The sequence below is a fragment of the Filicampus tigris genome, chromosome 7 (genome assembly GCF_054856515.1).
Source record: "Filicampus tigris isolate MCC_2025a chromosome 7, RoL_Ftig_1.0, whole genome shotgun sequence".
Lineage (NCBI taxonomy): Eukaryota > Metazoa > Chordata > Actinopteri > Syngnathiformes > Syngnathidae > Filicampus > Filicampus tigris.
This window is the reverse complement of record NC_141223.1, coordinates 6,921,143-6,937,016: the sequence shown is the minus strand read 5'-3', so window position 1 is coordinate 6,937,016 and position 15,874 is coordinate 6,921,143. Positions and strand designations below refer to the sequence as shown.

Sequence of the window (15,874 nt, the reverse complement as noted above, 5' to 3'; positions counted from 1 at the left end):
TAAAAAGTGAAAGTATATGTTCACTGAATTATTATTCATTCATTGTATTTATTTAATTTGTTACCATTTTGCTTTTTTATCTATTCCAGCGGCATATAGTGGCAGACTTAAGAAAAAAATGCACTTCACTTAGATGGCAAAAGATACAATTAATCAGTGTAACCATCTGTTGCTATTCATACAATAGAATAATTCCCTCCCACCCTGCAAATATCAGATTTGCGTTCAACTATACAATCCCAGATTTCAGACAAAGTACATTTGTGACTAAACAGAGACAAGATTATTATTTCGGAATGCATACTTTTACTTTCTTTTCATACCTAGAGACCCACGTCCAGGCAAGAGAAAACATTTTCCAATATTTGTATTCAAAAGCCAGAACACAACTCAGCTTCTAGGATCATTGGGACACACAAACCCCTCCACCAAGACAAGGCGACGGCTCTGGGAGGGATATAAACATATACATATATTGGATAAGTTAAACAAAAACATGACTTTTATGCGTTTGTTGGATTCCACAAAATTATCCGAGTGATAGATTTCTTTTCTGTAACTGAGTAATAATATGTTGGCAAGCCTCTTCCATTAATGGATCACATGTAACATGCCCACCAACAGCAGGTGCAATCTGCTTGAGTAGGCAGCCAACTTGGCTAAACTTATGGTGTCGAAATGGATGACGTCATGTACATTAGCTGGGCTAGCACATCCTGTGTTAATATTTCACCTTTGTATTTGCATATTTTTTCACACAGTTCTTTTTGCTTTCCCTCAAGTCGGATCCCTGATCAACATTCGTCTTCATCTGTAAATCGTGATGGTCCTCAACTTAGATTTATACGATGTTTTTCGGGGGGAGTGCGTTTTGATCCAAAATCAATACAATTATGTGGCAGGATCCTGGCGGATTGATCATATTGGGGTCTGGGACTTCTTTTCTGTGACATTAGTTTTGTCTTATGATGATATGTCTGTTCAAAAACAATGTGCTTTACCTCATGTATGAGACACAATGTTTTGTAGTCACAGTAGGAAGAATGAGCATGGGCATGGATGAATCTGTCCATTCAATAGGGGTGTAACGGTTCACAAAAGTCACGGTTCGGTACGTACCTCGGTATGGGGCGTCATGGTTCGGTACGGGTTTGAGACAGCATCCATCCATCCATTATTGATACCGCTTATCCTCACAAGGGTCGCGGGGCGTGCTGGAGTCTATCCCAGCTGTCTTTGGGCAGTAGGCGGGGGACACCCTGAATTGGTTGCCAGCCAATCGCAGGGCACATAGACACAAACATCCACACTCACAATCACACCTTGGCAATTTAGAGAGTCCAATCAACTTACCATGCATGTTTTTGGAATGTGGGAGGAAACCGGAGTACCCGGAGAAAACCCACGCAGGCACGGGGAGAACATGCAAACACCACACAGGGAGGACGGAGCCGGGATCGAACCCACGACCTCTGAACTGTGAGGCGGACGTGCTAACCAGTCGACCACAGTGCCGCCTTCGAGACAGCAATAACTCTCAAATGCATAAGACTAGGTTTTTTTTTTTTCTAAATTTAGTTTTAACAGAGAGCAAGCTACAATTGAATTTGTATAAAGCAAAAAACATTCCCTGTTATAAAAGCACAAAATAGAATAAAAATTTGTCCATTAGGGTGGTTCATAAACAATAATAATGATAATAATGATGATAAAAAAAGATTAAACACAGGAAAACTACCTTTCTTGTTTGGATAGAATGAAGTTGCCGATAAAGTCAGGTAGCACTTGCCAACTAGTAACTTTAACTTCATTATAAGAACAGCAGAGGACGGCTCTTATGGTCCACCACGGCTCTTGCACGATTGTATATGACAGGGAGCACGGTCTTGCTAATATGCACCCAGGATGGAACATTGTAACAGGGCTCCAGCATGTTTGATAAACGTTTGAAGCCCGGCTCCTGGACTAAAGGATATGAGCGCTTAGATGTTGCTATGTGCCGATTTCTTCAGTAATTACTAATATCTTTGGCTCTGTCTGCTTTCATTTCTGCAGGCTGCTTAAAAGTATCGGGGATAAGTTGTTGGTGTTGAGCGGGTTTCTTTTTTCTACCCCCGGTAACTGTATCGGGGTGATGCCGTCTTACATTTGTTAGCATGTTTGAAGTGTTACCTGCAATATACCACACGGAGGTCGAACAACGATGACACACCGTTCTTGTCGCTCCACCGCTCGCACTCCATCGCCGTCGTACTCAAATCGGAAACCGAAATGTTCCCAAACGGTTGATTTGTATAGGGGCAGACGGCTCCTCTTGTTCCATGCTTTCTAATGGTACGGGACGCATACAAAAAACGTTACATCCATTCAACGTTGAAACTTTTATTTTCGCCATCCACTGTGACAAGAGAGCACCATTAATTTTCTCCATCTTCCACTCACTCGTGTCTAAGCCTCCGTTCCTTCTTTATTGCACCATTTTCTCCAGGAATTGCCAATTTCTCCTTCCTTCGATAACTCACATCTCACCCCTCTGATTTTTGTTTTCAGTCTTGCAATGTTTGAGCAGATTTGATTGTCTGAGTAGCATTATAAGGGATGCCGTGTTTGTCTGTCATACACAGTTTCGCTCGGTAGATACGCACCTTAAAATATCAGGTGAGACTAGCGTAAGTCTCCAAAGAGCTGCGTGAGTCAATCGACAAGTGTTTATTTAAAACAATTTGACAGATATAGGGTGCTATATCAAGGTACTTTCAAGATCACTGGTATAGTATAAACTATTGTGTTGATAAATGTCTATGTGTACTATGAAGCATTGTGATACTAGCTCATTCACTGCCAGACATTTTCAGACCCGAACGTTTGAAAAAATAAAACAAAATTATAAATACATTCCTGGGATTGAATGGCTGGACTGTGACAAATAAATACAATGGCAGTGTGTGAGTTCAATGTCCTGTGTTTGTAGTACCTTGTTCTGTTCTCTTGTATCCTATGTGTATTGAAGTATGATTAAAGCTTGAGTTATGATTATGAAATCCTAATTAAATGTCATCAACATCCAATGTCAAATGCAAGGTTGTGGGTCATCAGGAAAAGTATTCAATTCATATCAACGTTTTACACAGCCGATGATGTTGTGTTGTGTGAATATTAAGTATTGTACTGCATACAGTATGTAACCCTCTCATCTAATTAGAATACACACACACACATATATGTACAGACACACCCAAATATATCCATAGACAGCAATTACAGCCAAAAGAGGAACTGGTTATGATTGCACAGCAGTTACATGCAATTCGAGCTCATAATCCACCTCCATAAATCACTTCTTATGTGCACATGTATTTGAATGTAGACAATGTGCTATTATACTGTAACTTTCATGTGTATCCCTGTGTTTTGTCAGGCGCCCACACTCTGTAATAGCTAACTGGGAAAGAAAAAGAAGCGGAAATAATAAGATAAAATATACAAGGCACAAAGACATGGATGATCGGAATGAATAGGGTGTAATAAGGTATAATTTCAAATAAACAAATCAGCTGATTAGTGATTTATGTTTACTTGGGAAAATTACATCGAGGACAGGAAAACTAAAGCACCCTTATGGTATGAGGCAATGGTTCTGACATGACAAACAAAGGGTTTTTTTGGCGACTATCAACTCATTGCTATGCTCTCCTTTGTATTTTAGAAAAGAATCGTTGCAAAACATTAATCAGCACGTTGAATAGATACTTTTCAGTTTGGTTACGGTCTTTTGTATTCCACAGCTTGAACGACGTTTTGTTGACCTATGATTCTGAGAAATGTGCCACACATATTATTAAAAATCAAAAGTAGACAATTGCTCCCCAATTGTGAAATGCACTTCCATTTGAGCAAAGAGTTACCTGTTCAGTGGATTTTGTTTTCTTTCAAAAAACAGTTAAAACACATTTGTCAATGCAGGCATTCCAACCAGACTTGATTGTTTAGATGTGTGTGTGTGCGTGCGTGTGTGTTAACTGTACTTTTGTCATTTTTGTATATATGAAGCACTTTGTGAATCCGCTCTGTAATTAAATTTACATAGTCATTTATTTAGTTACTTAAAACAAAATTATCTGTATCCAGATACATTTTTAAATGTCAGCCCCTAAACGTGATTTTCATTTTATTTGTATGAATGTTTATATTTTGACACATGACGCAAATGTTATTATATTGCATACGTAATGAATGAAATACACAACAGATGACCTTTGCCTTTACAGTATTTACTTTGAGGCTTTGTCACACACATGGCATTTCAGTATTCATCAATTACATGCAATAACTGCCATTTTCAAATGATCTTTTCATAAATATTGGTGACTTGATTGTGAGCAACCAACAGTCCCCTTTCCCTTGCTCACACGCGCTCGTTTTTCAAGTATTTCCCAGCTTGTTTTGCTATCTTTGTGTGGTTGATAGAAAAAAGGTTTGAGTCGAAGACAGGAGAAAGTGAGCTCTATATGCGTGCGTTAGGTGTGTGTGTGTGTGTGTGTCTACTTGCGTGTGTGTCCTGGGAATATAGCAGTTACTCAGCAGCAGTTGTGAAGGTCACTTTAACCAGCCTGCATGCAGCTGGGCCAAGCACTTTCTCTCCGGGTGTGTCTGCGTACAAATCCATGCTGCTGAGTACGGTGACATGGCGTTATGTTTATGGGCTGTGCTGTCAGAGCTACAAAGAGAGGTGACGTTTGCACACTGGCATCTGTTTGTTTGGGAGACATTTGAGAGACTGTGAAGTGCCACGAGAGACTTGATACTTGAGCAGACAAGTGTGTGTGCACTGTATGCGTGTGTAGAGTGTGCACTTAAATTGGCCCCATGTGCATTCCTGAAATGGGTATTCCGTTTCAAGTCGGGTTGTGACTAACTAATTGTGACTCTATGCTGAAATACTCAAAGCGGTAATACAGTTTAATCCACTTACAATCATCTCTCTAATGTGGTTTGGGGCTGCAGCAATTTGACTGCCTAAAACAAGTGAAACACTGCTTGAAATAGACAAATTATGAAAACAGTCAACCATGTGCTCTACCTCAGATTTATATTTCTCGTTTAATCGCACAGTGGAATCCTAGCTCACAAACATCTTAATGCGGAAGTCAACCCAAAGATATATTTTTTAAGAATATGTTCTATGCAGGCCCATTAGTTGAAGCAAGGCAATATGATTGATATGAAATATGAGTTAAGCAGCAAAATCCACCCGTTTTTAGCCATCTCAGGGGGCGGCCATTTTGTCATTTCTGTCGACTGAAAATGACATCACACACCCTCAGGGCTCAGATAACAACCAACCATAGCTCAGCTTCAGAAAAGAGGTGAGCCGTGGAGAAAAATTTCCGATCACGTGATTTTCAGAGGAACCGGTGTCTGGTGAAAAAGATTATTTTCTGAACATTTAAAAGTCACAGAGCTACAAAATAATCCGAATGTGCAAATATATTGCCAAATAGAACAGCAGTAGCTTAGTTTTATATTACAATGATACTTTTTTTTTTTTTGTCGCAATGTAGTTCGTGTGACATGCACATCTCCTCCGCTGTGCATAGCTCTCCTGCAGGCAGAGCGGTGGGTTTGTCGTCGTAGCTTGTTTGGAGGGAGAGGCAAGCCGAAAGATTCACTCCTTAAATAAGTCTGCCTTGCCTGATATAAATAAGCTTCCTCGCTAAACGGCATCGTCAAAGAGTTGAGACAGCTGAGAGCTCGACGGACAGGTTAGCAATTGCGGCACGTCCAAACGACATAAGTTCTAATAGAAGCTTAACCGGTGTAAATTATTTGGTGACAACCAAGCTTGTTTCCCACTGGTTGCATTTAACGAGGTCATAAATCAATCGTGTCGTTTCTAGATAAGAGAAGTCACGCACGCACCCAACATACAGAGCTACGTGGGCCCTTCATTTTAGCCTACACAAACGATCTAAATGTGTTGGTTACCATTAGATAGATCAAATGTGTCTAGCAGAGGAAACCCTCATTCTATGATAATGCTTGAGCGCTTGTTTGGTGATTGCTTGGGGAATGTTTGACAGCCACCTTCATTTGAAAACTACTAACGCAGCAGATTGCTGACTGGTTAAATCCGAATTGCAGAACGCTTTCTAAAATAGGCTTCCGGATTTCAAACAACAAGGAAAACATGGTGAAAGATATTCCATTGAAACGTGCTTCTGGAATTCATCTTTACTTTAAGTTGACATTTAGTTGTTTTTACACAATTACTTATGCGTTTCCAGAGACAACCTGTCTGCTGATTTACAAAAGTCGCCTGTGTTTCCAATATATGCAAATGAGGCGTGATTACTCATCGCTCAAACTGCAACACTTCCAGTGCTCACCTGGTAATAGTGATAATAGGAATATGTCGAAATATTCTTACCAACATAAAAACTATATCTTGGATGACAACTTGCAGAATCATCCTAAAAATGTATTTCATTCCCATGCAATCATTTTGAGGAAAAAATTAAATCACATAACTGGTTTCACAAATGTCCACTGAAATTAATCTTATGTGCCTTTTTCCATGTTAGGATATTTTGCTCAAATAATCTGCATCTACTCGCTTATTTGTATGTCAACAATGGTGGATGTTTATTGAAGCTAAGTGCTGCACCTGAATGTATCTCACAGGAACACCGTCGCGTGTGGGTGTGCGTGCGTGGGCGTGCGTGCGTGTGCGGGGGTGTGCGTGTTTGTGTGTATGTGACTGTAAGAAAGAGCGGGAGGGGGTTGAAGGAGAACCACTAAGTGTTGATGAAGGCGTCTCATTTCCCCTCCTGATGACACACAATAGGACCCTAGTGTAATGTCCCAGTTGGTAGGAATGTGGGATAAAGAGTATACTGTTTTTATATATCTAGGATTCATTTTTAACAGGCGGTCCTAAGGTTGTGCTTGATATTTCAGTTAAGCTGTGTGCATGTTTGCGCACATTTCACCTGGGAAAGGCTGAAATTAATTTCCAATGTATGGCCAGGGTTACAATGTTGATCCCACACTTTGTGTCTTTTTTTTCAGTGAATTCTTCCGTGCAGTAAACAAAAGTCATTTTTCGTGGGCTGTTTGTCTTTTGTATCCTTACGGCAAATTTTGGACAAGCAAGTCTGTTGCTATGGTCCTGATAAGACACAGGTTAGGTAATGTATCAGTAAAGAAATGGGACCTTCTAATTGTCACATTTGCTTGTTTCCTGGGCTCCATCAATTCCATTCCCTGGCCACTGTCACATAATTACTGAAGCATCTCAGCTATTCAGGTGTCTTTGACCTTTTGTTGTATGCCAAATGAATGAGGCAAACCATTTAAGACATTCAACTAATTTCAACATTTCATTGTCACTTCTGCTCTCCACACAAGACACGCAATTTGATAGTTTTACGTGAATTAGAAATGAGGAAAAGAAAAAAAGGAGGAAATCTGGTTTTTTTTGTCCATACAAACAAAGCAAGAGATAATAGAAAAGTACAAAAAAGGGATGCCAAAGAATATGAACGTAATGTATCGACAGTCGCCACGTTATTAAATCAGTTCTTTACAAAACGCCAGGCAAAAAAACACTTCTGAGAGAGAACATGAACCAAAGAGGGCAAAAAGCGATGAGGGCAGCAATTAAAAGGTAAACGACCATCATTTTTATTATTTACTCTATTCTTATTTTTTTTTTTACATTATGCACAAATCTCATTTATTGTGCAATAATCTAATTGTATGTATGTGTGTGTGTATGTACACACACATATACATACAGTATACAGAGAGAGATAGAGAGAGAAGAGAGTTTATTCTTACATATTACCAAAGGTGGGTATTCTACTAAATTTTGCTGAACAGTCATTCGTCAGTCCGTCATTGTTTGGGACAAACTGACCACTAGTCAGACTGTCAGTTAGTCCGTTAGAAGTCTGTCTGACTGTCAGTCCCCCCACTGACGCCCCTCATGCCCCACCCACCATGGCCATGTATTTCAGAAAATTGACATTTTAGAAAATGGATAGATGATTACGATCAGGAACGTTTATAAATAAACTTGTCTCATAAAAGTGCTGTTTTTGGACTAATTTCCTTAGTGTCTGTATGACTTCCTGTTTCTGTCAGCTCTCTGATGGATGGATGGTTCCAAAAGTGGAATTGAAAATATTTGTTCACGCACTAGTAATCTACAGCAGAAGCGGTAGAGGAAAGGAATAGCATTCGCAAAATGGTATATCTCAATAAAATAGATTAATTAATCATGTCTCTTCATGTTTTTTCTAAAGAGGAAGTCAACCCAAACATGTTTTTCTCAATAATATGTTCTATGCAGGCCCACAAGTTGGAACAAGGCATTGTGAATTAACATTGCATTTGTGGCTGCCAGTGGTAGTTTATTCAAGTTGGTCTGGTATCAAAACGATAGTCGGTCTGGCCTATAGGCGATTCCCATATGTCCGGCCGGACAAAATGGCGGATAACGGACGGCAGAAGGGTGGACCGGCCTGTAGGCGGGAGGTGATATCGAACCGCAAATTTTTAGTAAAATGCCCAGCCTTGCAAACAGGCACACATTGGATTAAAGTTCAGACTGTGGTGAGAGTACATGTGGTAAATGTCATATCTGTAAATGTCATGTTGTCTGAAATGGTAGGTATACGTGAAAATAAGTGTGTATTTGTGCGCGTGTGTCTGCGTGTGCACGTGCCCGCATGTGTCTCCACAGAACAGGGGAGATTACAAAGACATTGCCAACCAAAAGGTAGAAGAGTGCAGGGGTAGATAGAGGGAAGGTCCTCCATGAAGAGGGAGGAGAAGTGGGCGGTACCTTCTCCAACTCCAGCCAATCAGAGAAAAGGGAATGGATTTAGAGGACAGTGAGTAGGGAGCAAAGCAGCAGCAGACAGAGGGAGAGGAAGGGAAGCATGTTAGCGAACGAGGGTGAGGAGTGGAGTCAGATGAAGGCAGAGAGATGCAATGCTACAGAGTCTGTGAGGCTGTCCGCTGAAAAAAAAACTCTTCCTTCTTTCATTAAGCAGCACATTGTGTTCTGGAACATCAGCGCATTGATGCATTGCAGGAGCTGGGAATGCAGATAGTTCACCTTGGACTGAAATCTAGGGCCAACAGTACCAATTTGGATCTTTTGGGATTACTACCACCTAAATAGGCTTCCTCAAAGAGCAGCATTGGATGTGACAGCTGTTCAAACGAAAAGTAGACAGCTTGTCTTGTCTCTCAAAATCTTACCGTATGTCTCTGAAAAAGAGATTCTCAAAGATTTAAGGTGCTGACTTTCACAGCTCACACTGGAACCCCAAAAGGCCACGACCAAGCCGTGCCATTCAACCAGGAGTACTGGAGCCAGCGTGACCTTGGAGCAATCGTCACCTGAATCCAGTCTGGAGGCACCCAGCATGTCACAGTCCAGAGGGCGCTTGCACAATAAAAAAGCCGGCATTCGGGCTGCGGTGATCCTGATTGGACTCCTGCACAAGTCTCGTAAAGCCAAGGAGAAGGAGAAGGAGAAAGAAGAGAGTGAAGGGTGGGTGAAGTTCATTGTCTGATGAGACTGGCCGGCTGTGCAAGTAGTTTAGATGAGTGAATGAGACGGTATGGCTCTGGTGGTTGTGTGCCACAACTGGAACACACACACACACACAAACACACGCACTAGTCCAGCATGGAGCATTCTTGTGAAGAAAAGTTTATTGGTTGCCATTTATGTTAGGCCACCTGCATGTACCACTTTGTGTGTTCTGTTTGGTTCAGTGGATTTATATTTACAGTTTTATGACAGGCTCTCTTTTTATTGCAGTATGCCAGTGTGTAGTGTGTTGGAGGGGGCGTGTGTGTGCGTGTGTGTCTGTGTCTGTGTGTGTTCACACGCAAGTGCATTTGGGTCAGTGGAAATAAAAAAGGGGAAAAGATGGAGAGGAAAAGCAGCAACAGAGTTAGGAGTGAACAAAGGTCCATTCTGAGTGGTTTTCAAGAGCAAACATTCAGTTCAGTACATTGAGTGAAGGGAAGAAACATTAGCCAAGCTGTAAAAGAGGAACATGGGAAAAATAAAGAGGTTGTAACTAGCTCAACAAAAGGAGCTGTTGAGCATATAAAGGTAAGCGTTCCCACTCATCTATTCCTGTACTGTATATCTGCTTCTTAACAGTTGTTGCTCTACCCTCAAGCATCTAGAGTGGGTACTCGTTGAATGCTATACTGACTACGTAGCGGTCTCTAGTTTTAGCGCAATGTGAACACATGCTCGTTGCCTAGACAAGCTCCAAGTTAGCCCGAAGCTTACACACAATGAATCCGTGCAATAGTAACAGCTGGTCTTGAATTAGGATAAAAGCTCCAAATGAAGCGTGCCAACGTCCGCTGTCCTTTTGAACAACTATGTAAACACTGAGCTGCTCCGGTAAATGAACAGTTTCGTACATATTATCTTAATGTGCAGTGCTTACAACCTCAGAGCACCTGCTGGAAACATACCACCTGTTAACAAACAGTTTTAGGATGTTGTAAATTTTTGAGGTGACTCACTTGTACAGTGGAGGAGGATTTAGATTTTTTTGGTGTGTGTTGTGCGTGTGTGCGTGTATATATATTAGGGCTGTCAAAGTTTACAGCATTAACTATGGAGATTAATTTAAAATTTATAACGCATAAAAAAATTAACTCCGTTAACAGAGTTTTATTTCATTCCTGTGCCAGCCGACCTCTGCTCACTTTGCAGCCAAATTTAGAGGATACTCACTGTCCCAAAAACAAACCTTTACATAGTTATACTTTAAAAGTTGCTCGATACCTCATTGGAGGAATCCAAATGATTTGCGCACTTTGCAAAGCCAAATTCAAATACCATATTAGTTTATTATTATTATTTCCTGATTAATTCCAAGATTTTGCTCAAGTAAGTATTGGTTTCATGCTTCGTAACAAATTGTAGTCGAAAAATATGACTAATTGAGATCAATTATGGAAAATTGTGCCATTAATTAGTTAACATTTTTAATTGCTTGACAGCACATATATAAAACAGTGGAAATAATAAATAATTTTCCATTGCAATAGCATTTATCTTTAAACCAAGAGCACCATCTAGAGGGGTAAAAATATCACAAGTGCTTTATGAAGCTTCATTTTCCCATCACTACTTTGTACATCAGTGAAACCCCACTTCATTCCACTTAAATATAAAATAATGTAAAAATCAGCACAAAAGAACAGTGTCTCCGTGTGTCGATGCCCCCTGCTCTCAATTCATTTGCCACAGTGTATGCCTTTGATTTGTGTTGTTTTTTTTCTGCTTCATAGCCAATGACAACCATCTAAACGATCTCAGGAAAATTTAAATAGCCTGAAGCAGTCACATAAAACATAGCACAGCTGTCATTTCTATTGCTGTGGTGGTGTCACATGAGGATGGCAATTTTAGACAGTTTTAACTTGCTGTTGTTGTGTGCATGATTGCACCCTTTTCAGGCTTTTATATCACCGCTATTTGTCTTCCTGACTCAGTCAGTGGCAGCATTTCCTGACCTGTGCTTTTCCTGACCGTGAATGCGGAAGTAAATTACATTCTGATTGTATTATATCAGAACAAGTGTAATAAACATAGGTTCTGTATGCAAATGTGCTTCTCTGTGTCTCAAGCGTGTGCTCACCCTTTTTATCCCTGTTCTGGTAGGAGTGTGTGACGTGTTTGCTCTCCATTAAGTCCAACAGCATGAGGCCAGCTGCTTGTATCTCGATGAATTAATGTCTTCCACAGATCCTTGTTGTTGTTCTTATTTGTGTGTGTAGGTGCGCATGTGTGTGTGTATGTTTGTCTGAGCTTGTTGCTTTACAATACGTATGTAGAAGTTCTTTATCCTGTTCTAAGTGAAGCCGCACATTGTCATGTCCATTGCTGGTTCAAAAAGGTACTTGCGTTTTGGTGATCACATATCTGTTGTTGTTTTTACAGAAAATAATTAGACCTTAAAGACCTAGAGTGAAGTAATTTTAGAAAATGCCAAATGAAATGTAGGTAAATTAATTGAACATTGTACAAAAAATAAAGCATGAAAAAAATAATTTCTTTCGTATTTTTGACAAAGTAACTATTTTTCCGAAGTGAGAGGCTGGCCAGCTCAAAACCGGAAGTGCCTCATCATTACATGAACAACAATAGCAGCACTCAATGTGGAAGGTGTGCAAAGAAAAACACTTCGTTTCTAAAGGTGACATATTATTGTTATGCATTGCCGCAATTCTTGAGGATAAGCGGTTCTGATAATAGATGGATGGATGATACGTTCCAGACCAGAGACCATTCAAAACATGTTTTTAAATAGCTTTACCACTCCCACATTGCTTAAACACATTTCATGTTAAAACACATTTAGCATACTTTTTAAAGTATTTATCTGTTTCACTCTGGCTCACGTAGTTCTCCAAATAAGAGCTGTTTATTTGTCACTCCCAGTAGAAGTTTACTGCAAAACAGACACATAAAAAAACAACAACAACAGTAACAATGTACATTTAAACAACGAAATATTCAACCAAACCATATCATTTTGTCTAACGAAAGTGTGCTAGCGCAATGCTAACATATAAAGCAAAACGTCATAGACGTAGGACTGAACGATATGGACAAAGTTTCATCCTCAATATTCATGCCGGATATGTCTATATCGATATATTAGGAATATGGTTTCACTGAAATGTAAGCTTTTTTTTTTTTTAAATTGTCATGATACAAAATAAGGTGCAGTCTAATTAATTAGAACTCACTTAATCAACAATCAACTTCTACTTGAAAACACACATAGCAACAATACATACATGCACAGCCTACAATAATACTCACAGGCATACACAGTATTCTCTCTGCTATGTGGAAATGTCTTTTTATTGGTCCTTAAACCATACTTGGGGATCTTCTCTGCCTGTTCTTCTTGCTCTAGTTTACACTGCATATCTTCCAGTAGACCTCAATGCTGCCTGTCGTGTTGAGGCACAATATGGTACAACAGTCAGCACTAAGTACGTACTTGCCTGTTTACTGTAAAAAGTTAAACCCATGAAAAGTCCCTGATATAGCAATGCAGAACAATTGACAATATACAACAGTGCCAGGTGTCCGAACTTGTTTGTGCCATGCTTTAATTAAAACACCCGAAAGCTCAAGAATTATATACATATTTAGTCAGTATTTTTCTTGTCTTGCCAATATCAAGGCTGCATCATGTAGGTGAGCATGCCCTTATCCCACCCTACATACTGCTCAGGGCCAATAACGAGTCAGGCTCTTGTTCAATAACGACCAGCGGGCTTGGAACTCGCCAGGCGAGTGTGGCGGCATTCCAGCCGGTGGGTGTGTGCGCTCCGTCCGGCTGCTTGCTACTACTTCTGGAAGCAGAGCCCAGATTGTGAAAAACAAGCAAACAACCCAAGACAATGAAAGCATGTTTGTGGCACGTAGACATATTGCCACGCAACTGCAAAACAGACAACCCCGCAATCCTCCACGCCAACAATTTGACTGAGCAGTGCCGTTTATCAGGAGCTAACGCTGTTATGTAATGGCATTTTGTGAACCCCAGAAAACTCAATGCAGCTGTGCTTACCTTGTGCGAAGCCATCGTTGGCTATTTCAGCCATATCCAGGCACCAGAGACCCAACTACTTGTATACTTACCTTAAAAGCAAATTTTCCATCATACGTCCTTGCTAAAGTATAGCTTGCAATTATTGATGCTATACTGGCTTTTAGTAGAAACAATAGCAGCTGTGGCATTGTTGTGACAACTACACATCACCTACTTTAGTGCTCTTTCAAACGGATGGACCAGCTCAGACACTTTTCCTTTCCTTGTCTTTAATTTCCTTTGTAGTTGTTGTGTGCGTGCGTGTGAGTCACACCAAGTTATTCATTTAATTCCTGAAAATATACTGTATAAGAAACACATCCAGCTGAAAGTATGAGCTCTCCCAGTTTCTTGCAATATCTTTCTATTTACCATATTGAGGGATCTCAGAAGTTACTTCGTAGAAAACTCTTCCTTGCTGGAAGGCTTTAGAGGAAAACACATTAGCAGAATGGAAAAGTGTTCTGTAGTGCATAGTGTAATTCAATATTGCATAGTGCATACTGTTCTTTTTTTATCTGTGTTTCTTCCAGTCTCATTTAAAGTTACAAAGAACTGTGTTATTGTGTGTGGTGAAAGCAACGACCCCCCCTGCCCCCCTCCTTTGGCAAAGATAATATTAAACCAAAACATACCTTTGAAATAAGAAACTAAATAAAAGAATGAAAAAACTATAAATGTATATAATTGGAATCACTTATGTTATAATAATACTTTTATAATATTATAAAACAGAAATATTTAACACTTTCACTTTCCCCTCCCTTTACGGTGGCAAAATGTAAAACGGCTCTTGTGAAATGATGCTGTGAAGTACTACTAGCCTGCAAACCATCAGAATAATAAACCCAATTATTAGATCAACACATAAACACACTGTAGCTCTAAAGACAACCAGTCCTGATTTGATCTCAATGTGGTAGCATTTTCTTTGTGTTTGAGATATCAATGTGTTATGCTTGTCTGGTTCCTTTTGTTTGCTTGTCCCTGCCGTATGATATATTTGTTCTTGTCTTGTTAAAACCTAGCAACACAAGATATATTTCCCATCAGGAAAGAAAGGCTCATTCCATTTAAGCAAGTTTCTTGACAGTTGCAGAACTTTGAAAGAGATTTCAAACATATTCCATCAAACAGAACATTGCAAGCTAATTCCATCCCTTGTCACGGAGATGTTCAAATGTCAAGAGATTTTTACATATTTAGACACAAATATAGAAGAATTGGTGAACATAATGTTGCATTCAGAATTTAATTCTATAAAGAAACTGTCGCAGTAATAAACAACAGTTTAAGAACCATTTAAAAAACAGAGGTGAACATTTTACTAAAGTTTGCCAGTCAATCATTCGTCCATCAGCAGTCTGGGTACCCGTCCGTCATCCGTCTTTTTTTTTCAAGGTGGACCAAATTAATCTTCTGTCGGTCAGTCCCTCATGTTATTTTAACCCCGCTTCCGTCAGTAAAAATCAAAAGTCCGCCAGTCCGTCTATCGTCAATCGCCCCCCAAAAAAGGTCCAACAGATGAAAAATCCATCCATCCATTATCTGTACCGATTTGATTAAAATGGTATAGTTTTGCTTACCTTAAGCAGAATCCCGTGTCACACTGTTGCCAAAGGTACAAAGGTTAGTCCGTCTATTTCTTTTAAAGTTTCCCGTCTAACGTCTAACGTCAGCAAAACGGAGCGTCCGTCATAGACGGATAGACGGACCGGTCCGTCGGTCATACAGAATGCACACCCTCTGTTAAAAACTCTCCAGTCAGGCAAAAGCCTAACAGAGGGGTGGATAGATCTCGACAGTAAGTTACACAGTCTTCCACCTGCATCACATTCATGTTCTTGCCCCGGTTACAGATCATTGAAAAGCAGCAAATATTTCAGTCTGATCGATTCAACATCAATTATTTAAAAACGAATGTCACCAACATGTTTTCTTACAGCTGCATTCACATTTATATCTTTTATTATATGATTCCAAATATAACATTTAAATACATAATTGCAATGAGGGGAAAAACAGGATAAAGTGTAGGTAATGTTTGAGTCTGCCTTTCTTGGCCAACTTAACACTCTTTTTCCCTTGTCCCGTATTCTGCTCCTGCAGTTTTTTTTTTTGTTCTTTCTTAACTGACTCACTGGTATTTCCATCCCACTGTCACTCGATTTTTCCTCTTCCAATGCTCAATTATTTTCTTTAAACTGCTCATG

At 39.8% G+C, this 15,874-nt stretch overlaps 1 protein-coding gene across 3 annotated transcripts in view; it reads left to right on the top strand.

Annotated features, from left to right (window-relative positions):
- Positions 1-8,930: 8,930 nt before the first annotated feature.
- Positions 8,931-15,874, top strand: part of LOC147144593 (rap1 GTPase-activating protein 2-like) — a 34,201-nt gene continuing 27,257 nt past the window's right edge. For 2 of the 3 annotated variants that reach the window (XR_015087446.1, XM_086035587.1), the window contains exon 1: positions 8,931-9,565. Coding sequence is in view for 2 of the 3 variants with exons in the window: in XM_086035587.1 (XP_085891713.1) it covers positions 9,438-9,565 (128 nt within the window). In the remaining variant the exon portion in view is untranslated. The remainder of the gene's footprint in view (positions 9,566-15,874) is intronic. The other variant, XM_086035586.1, reaches the window with a different exon arrangement.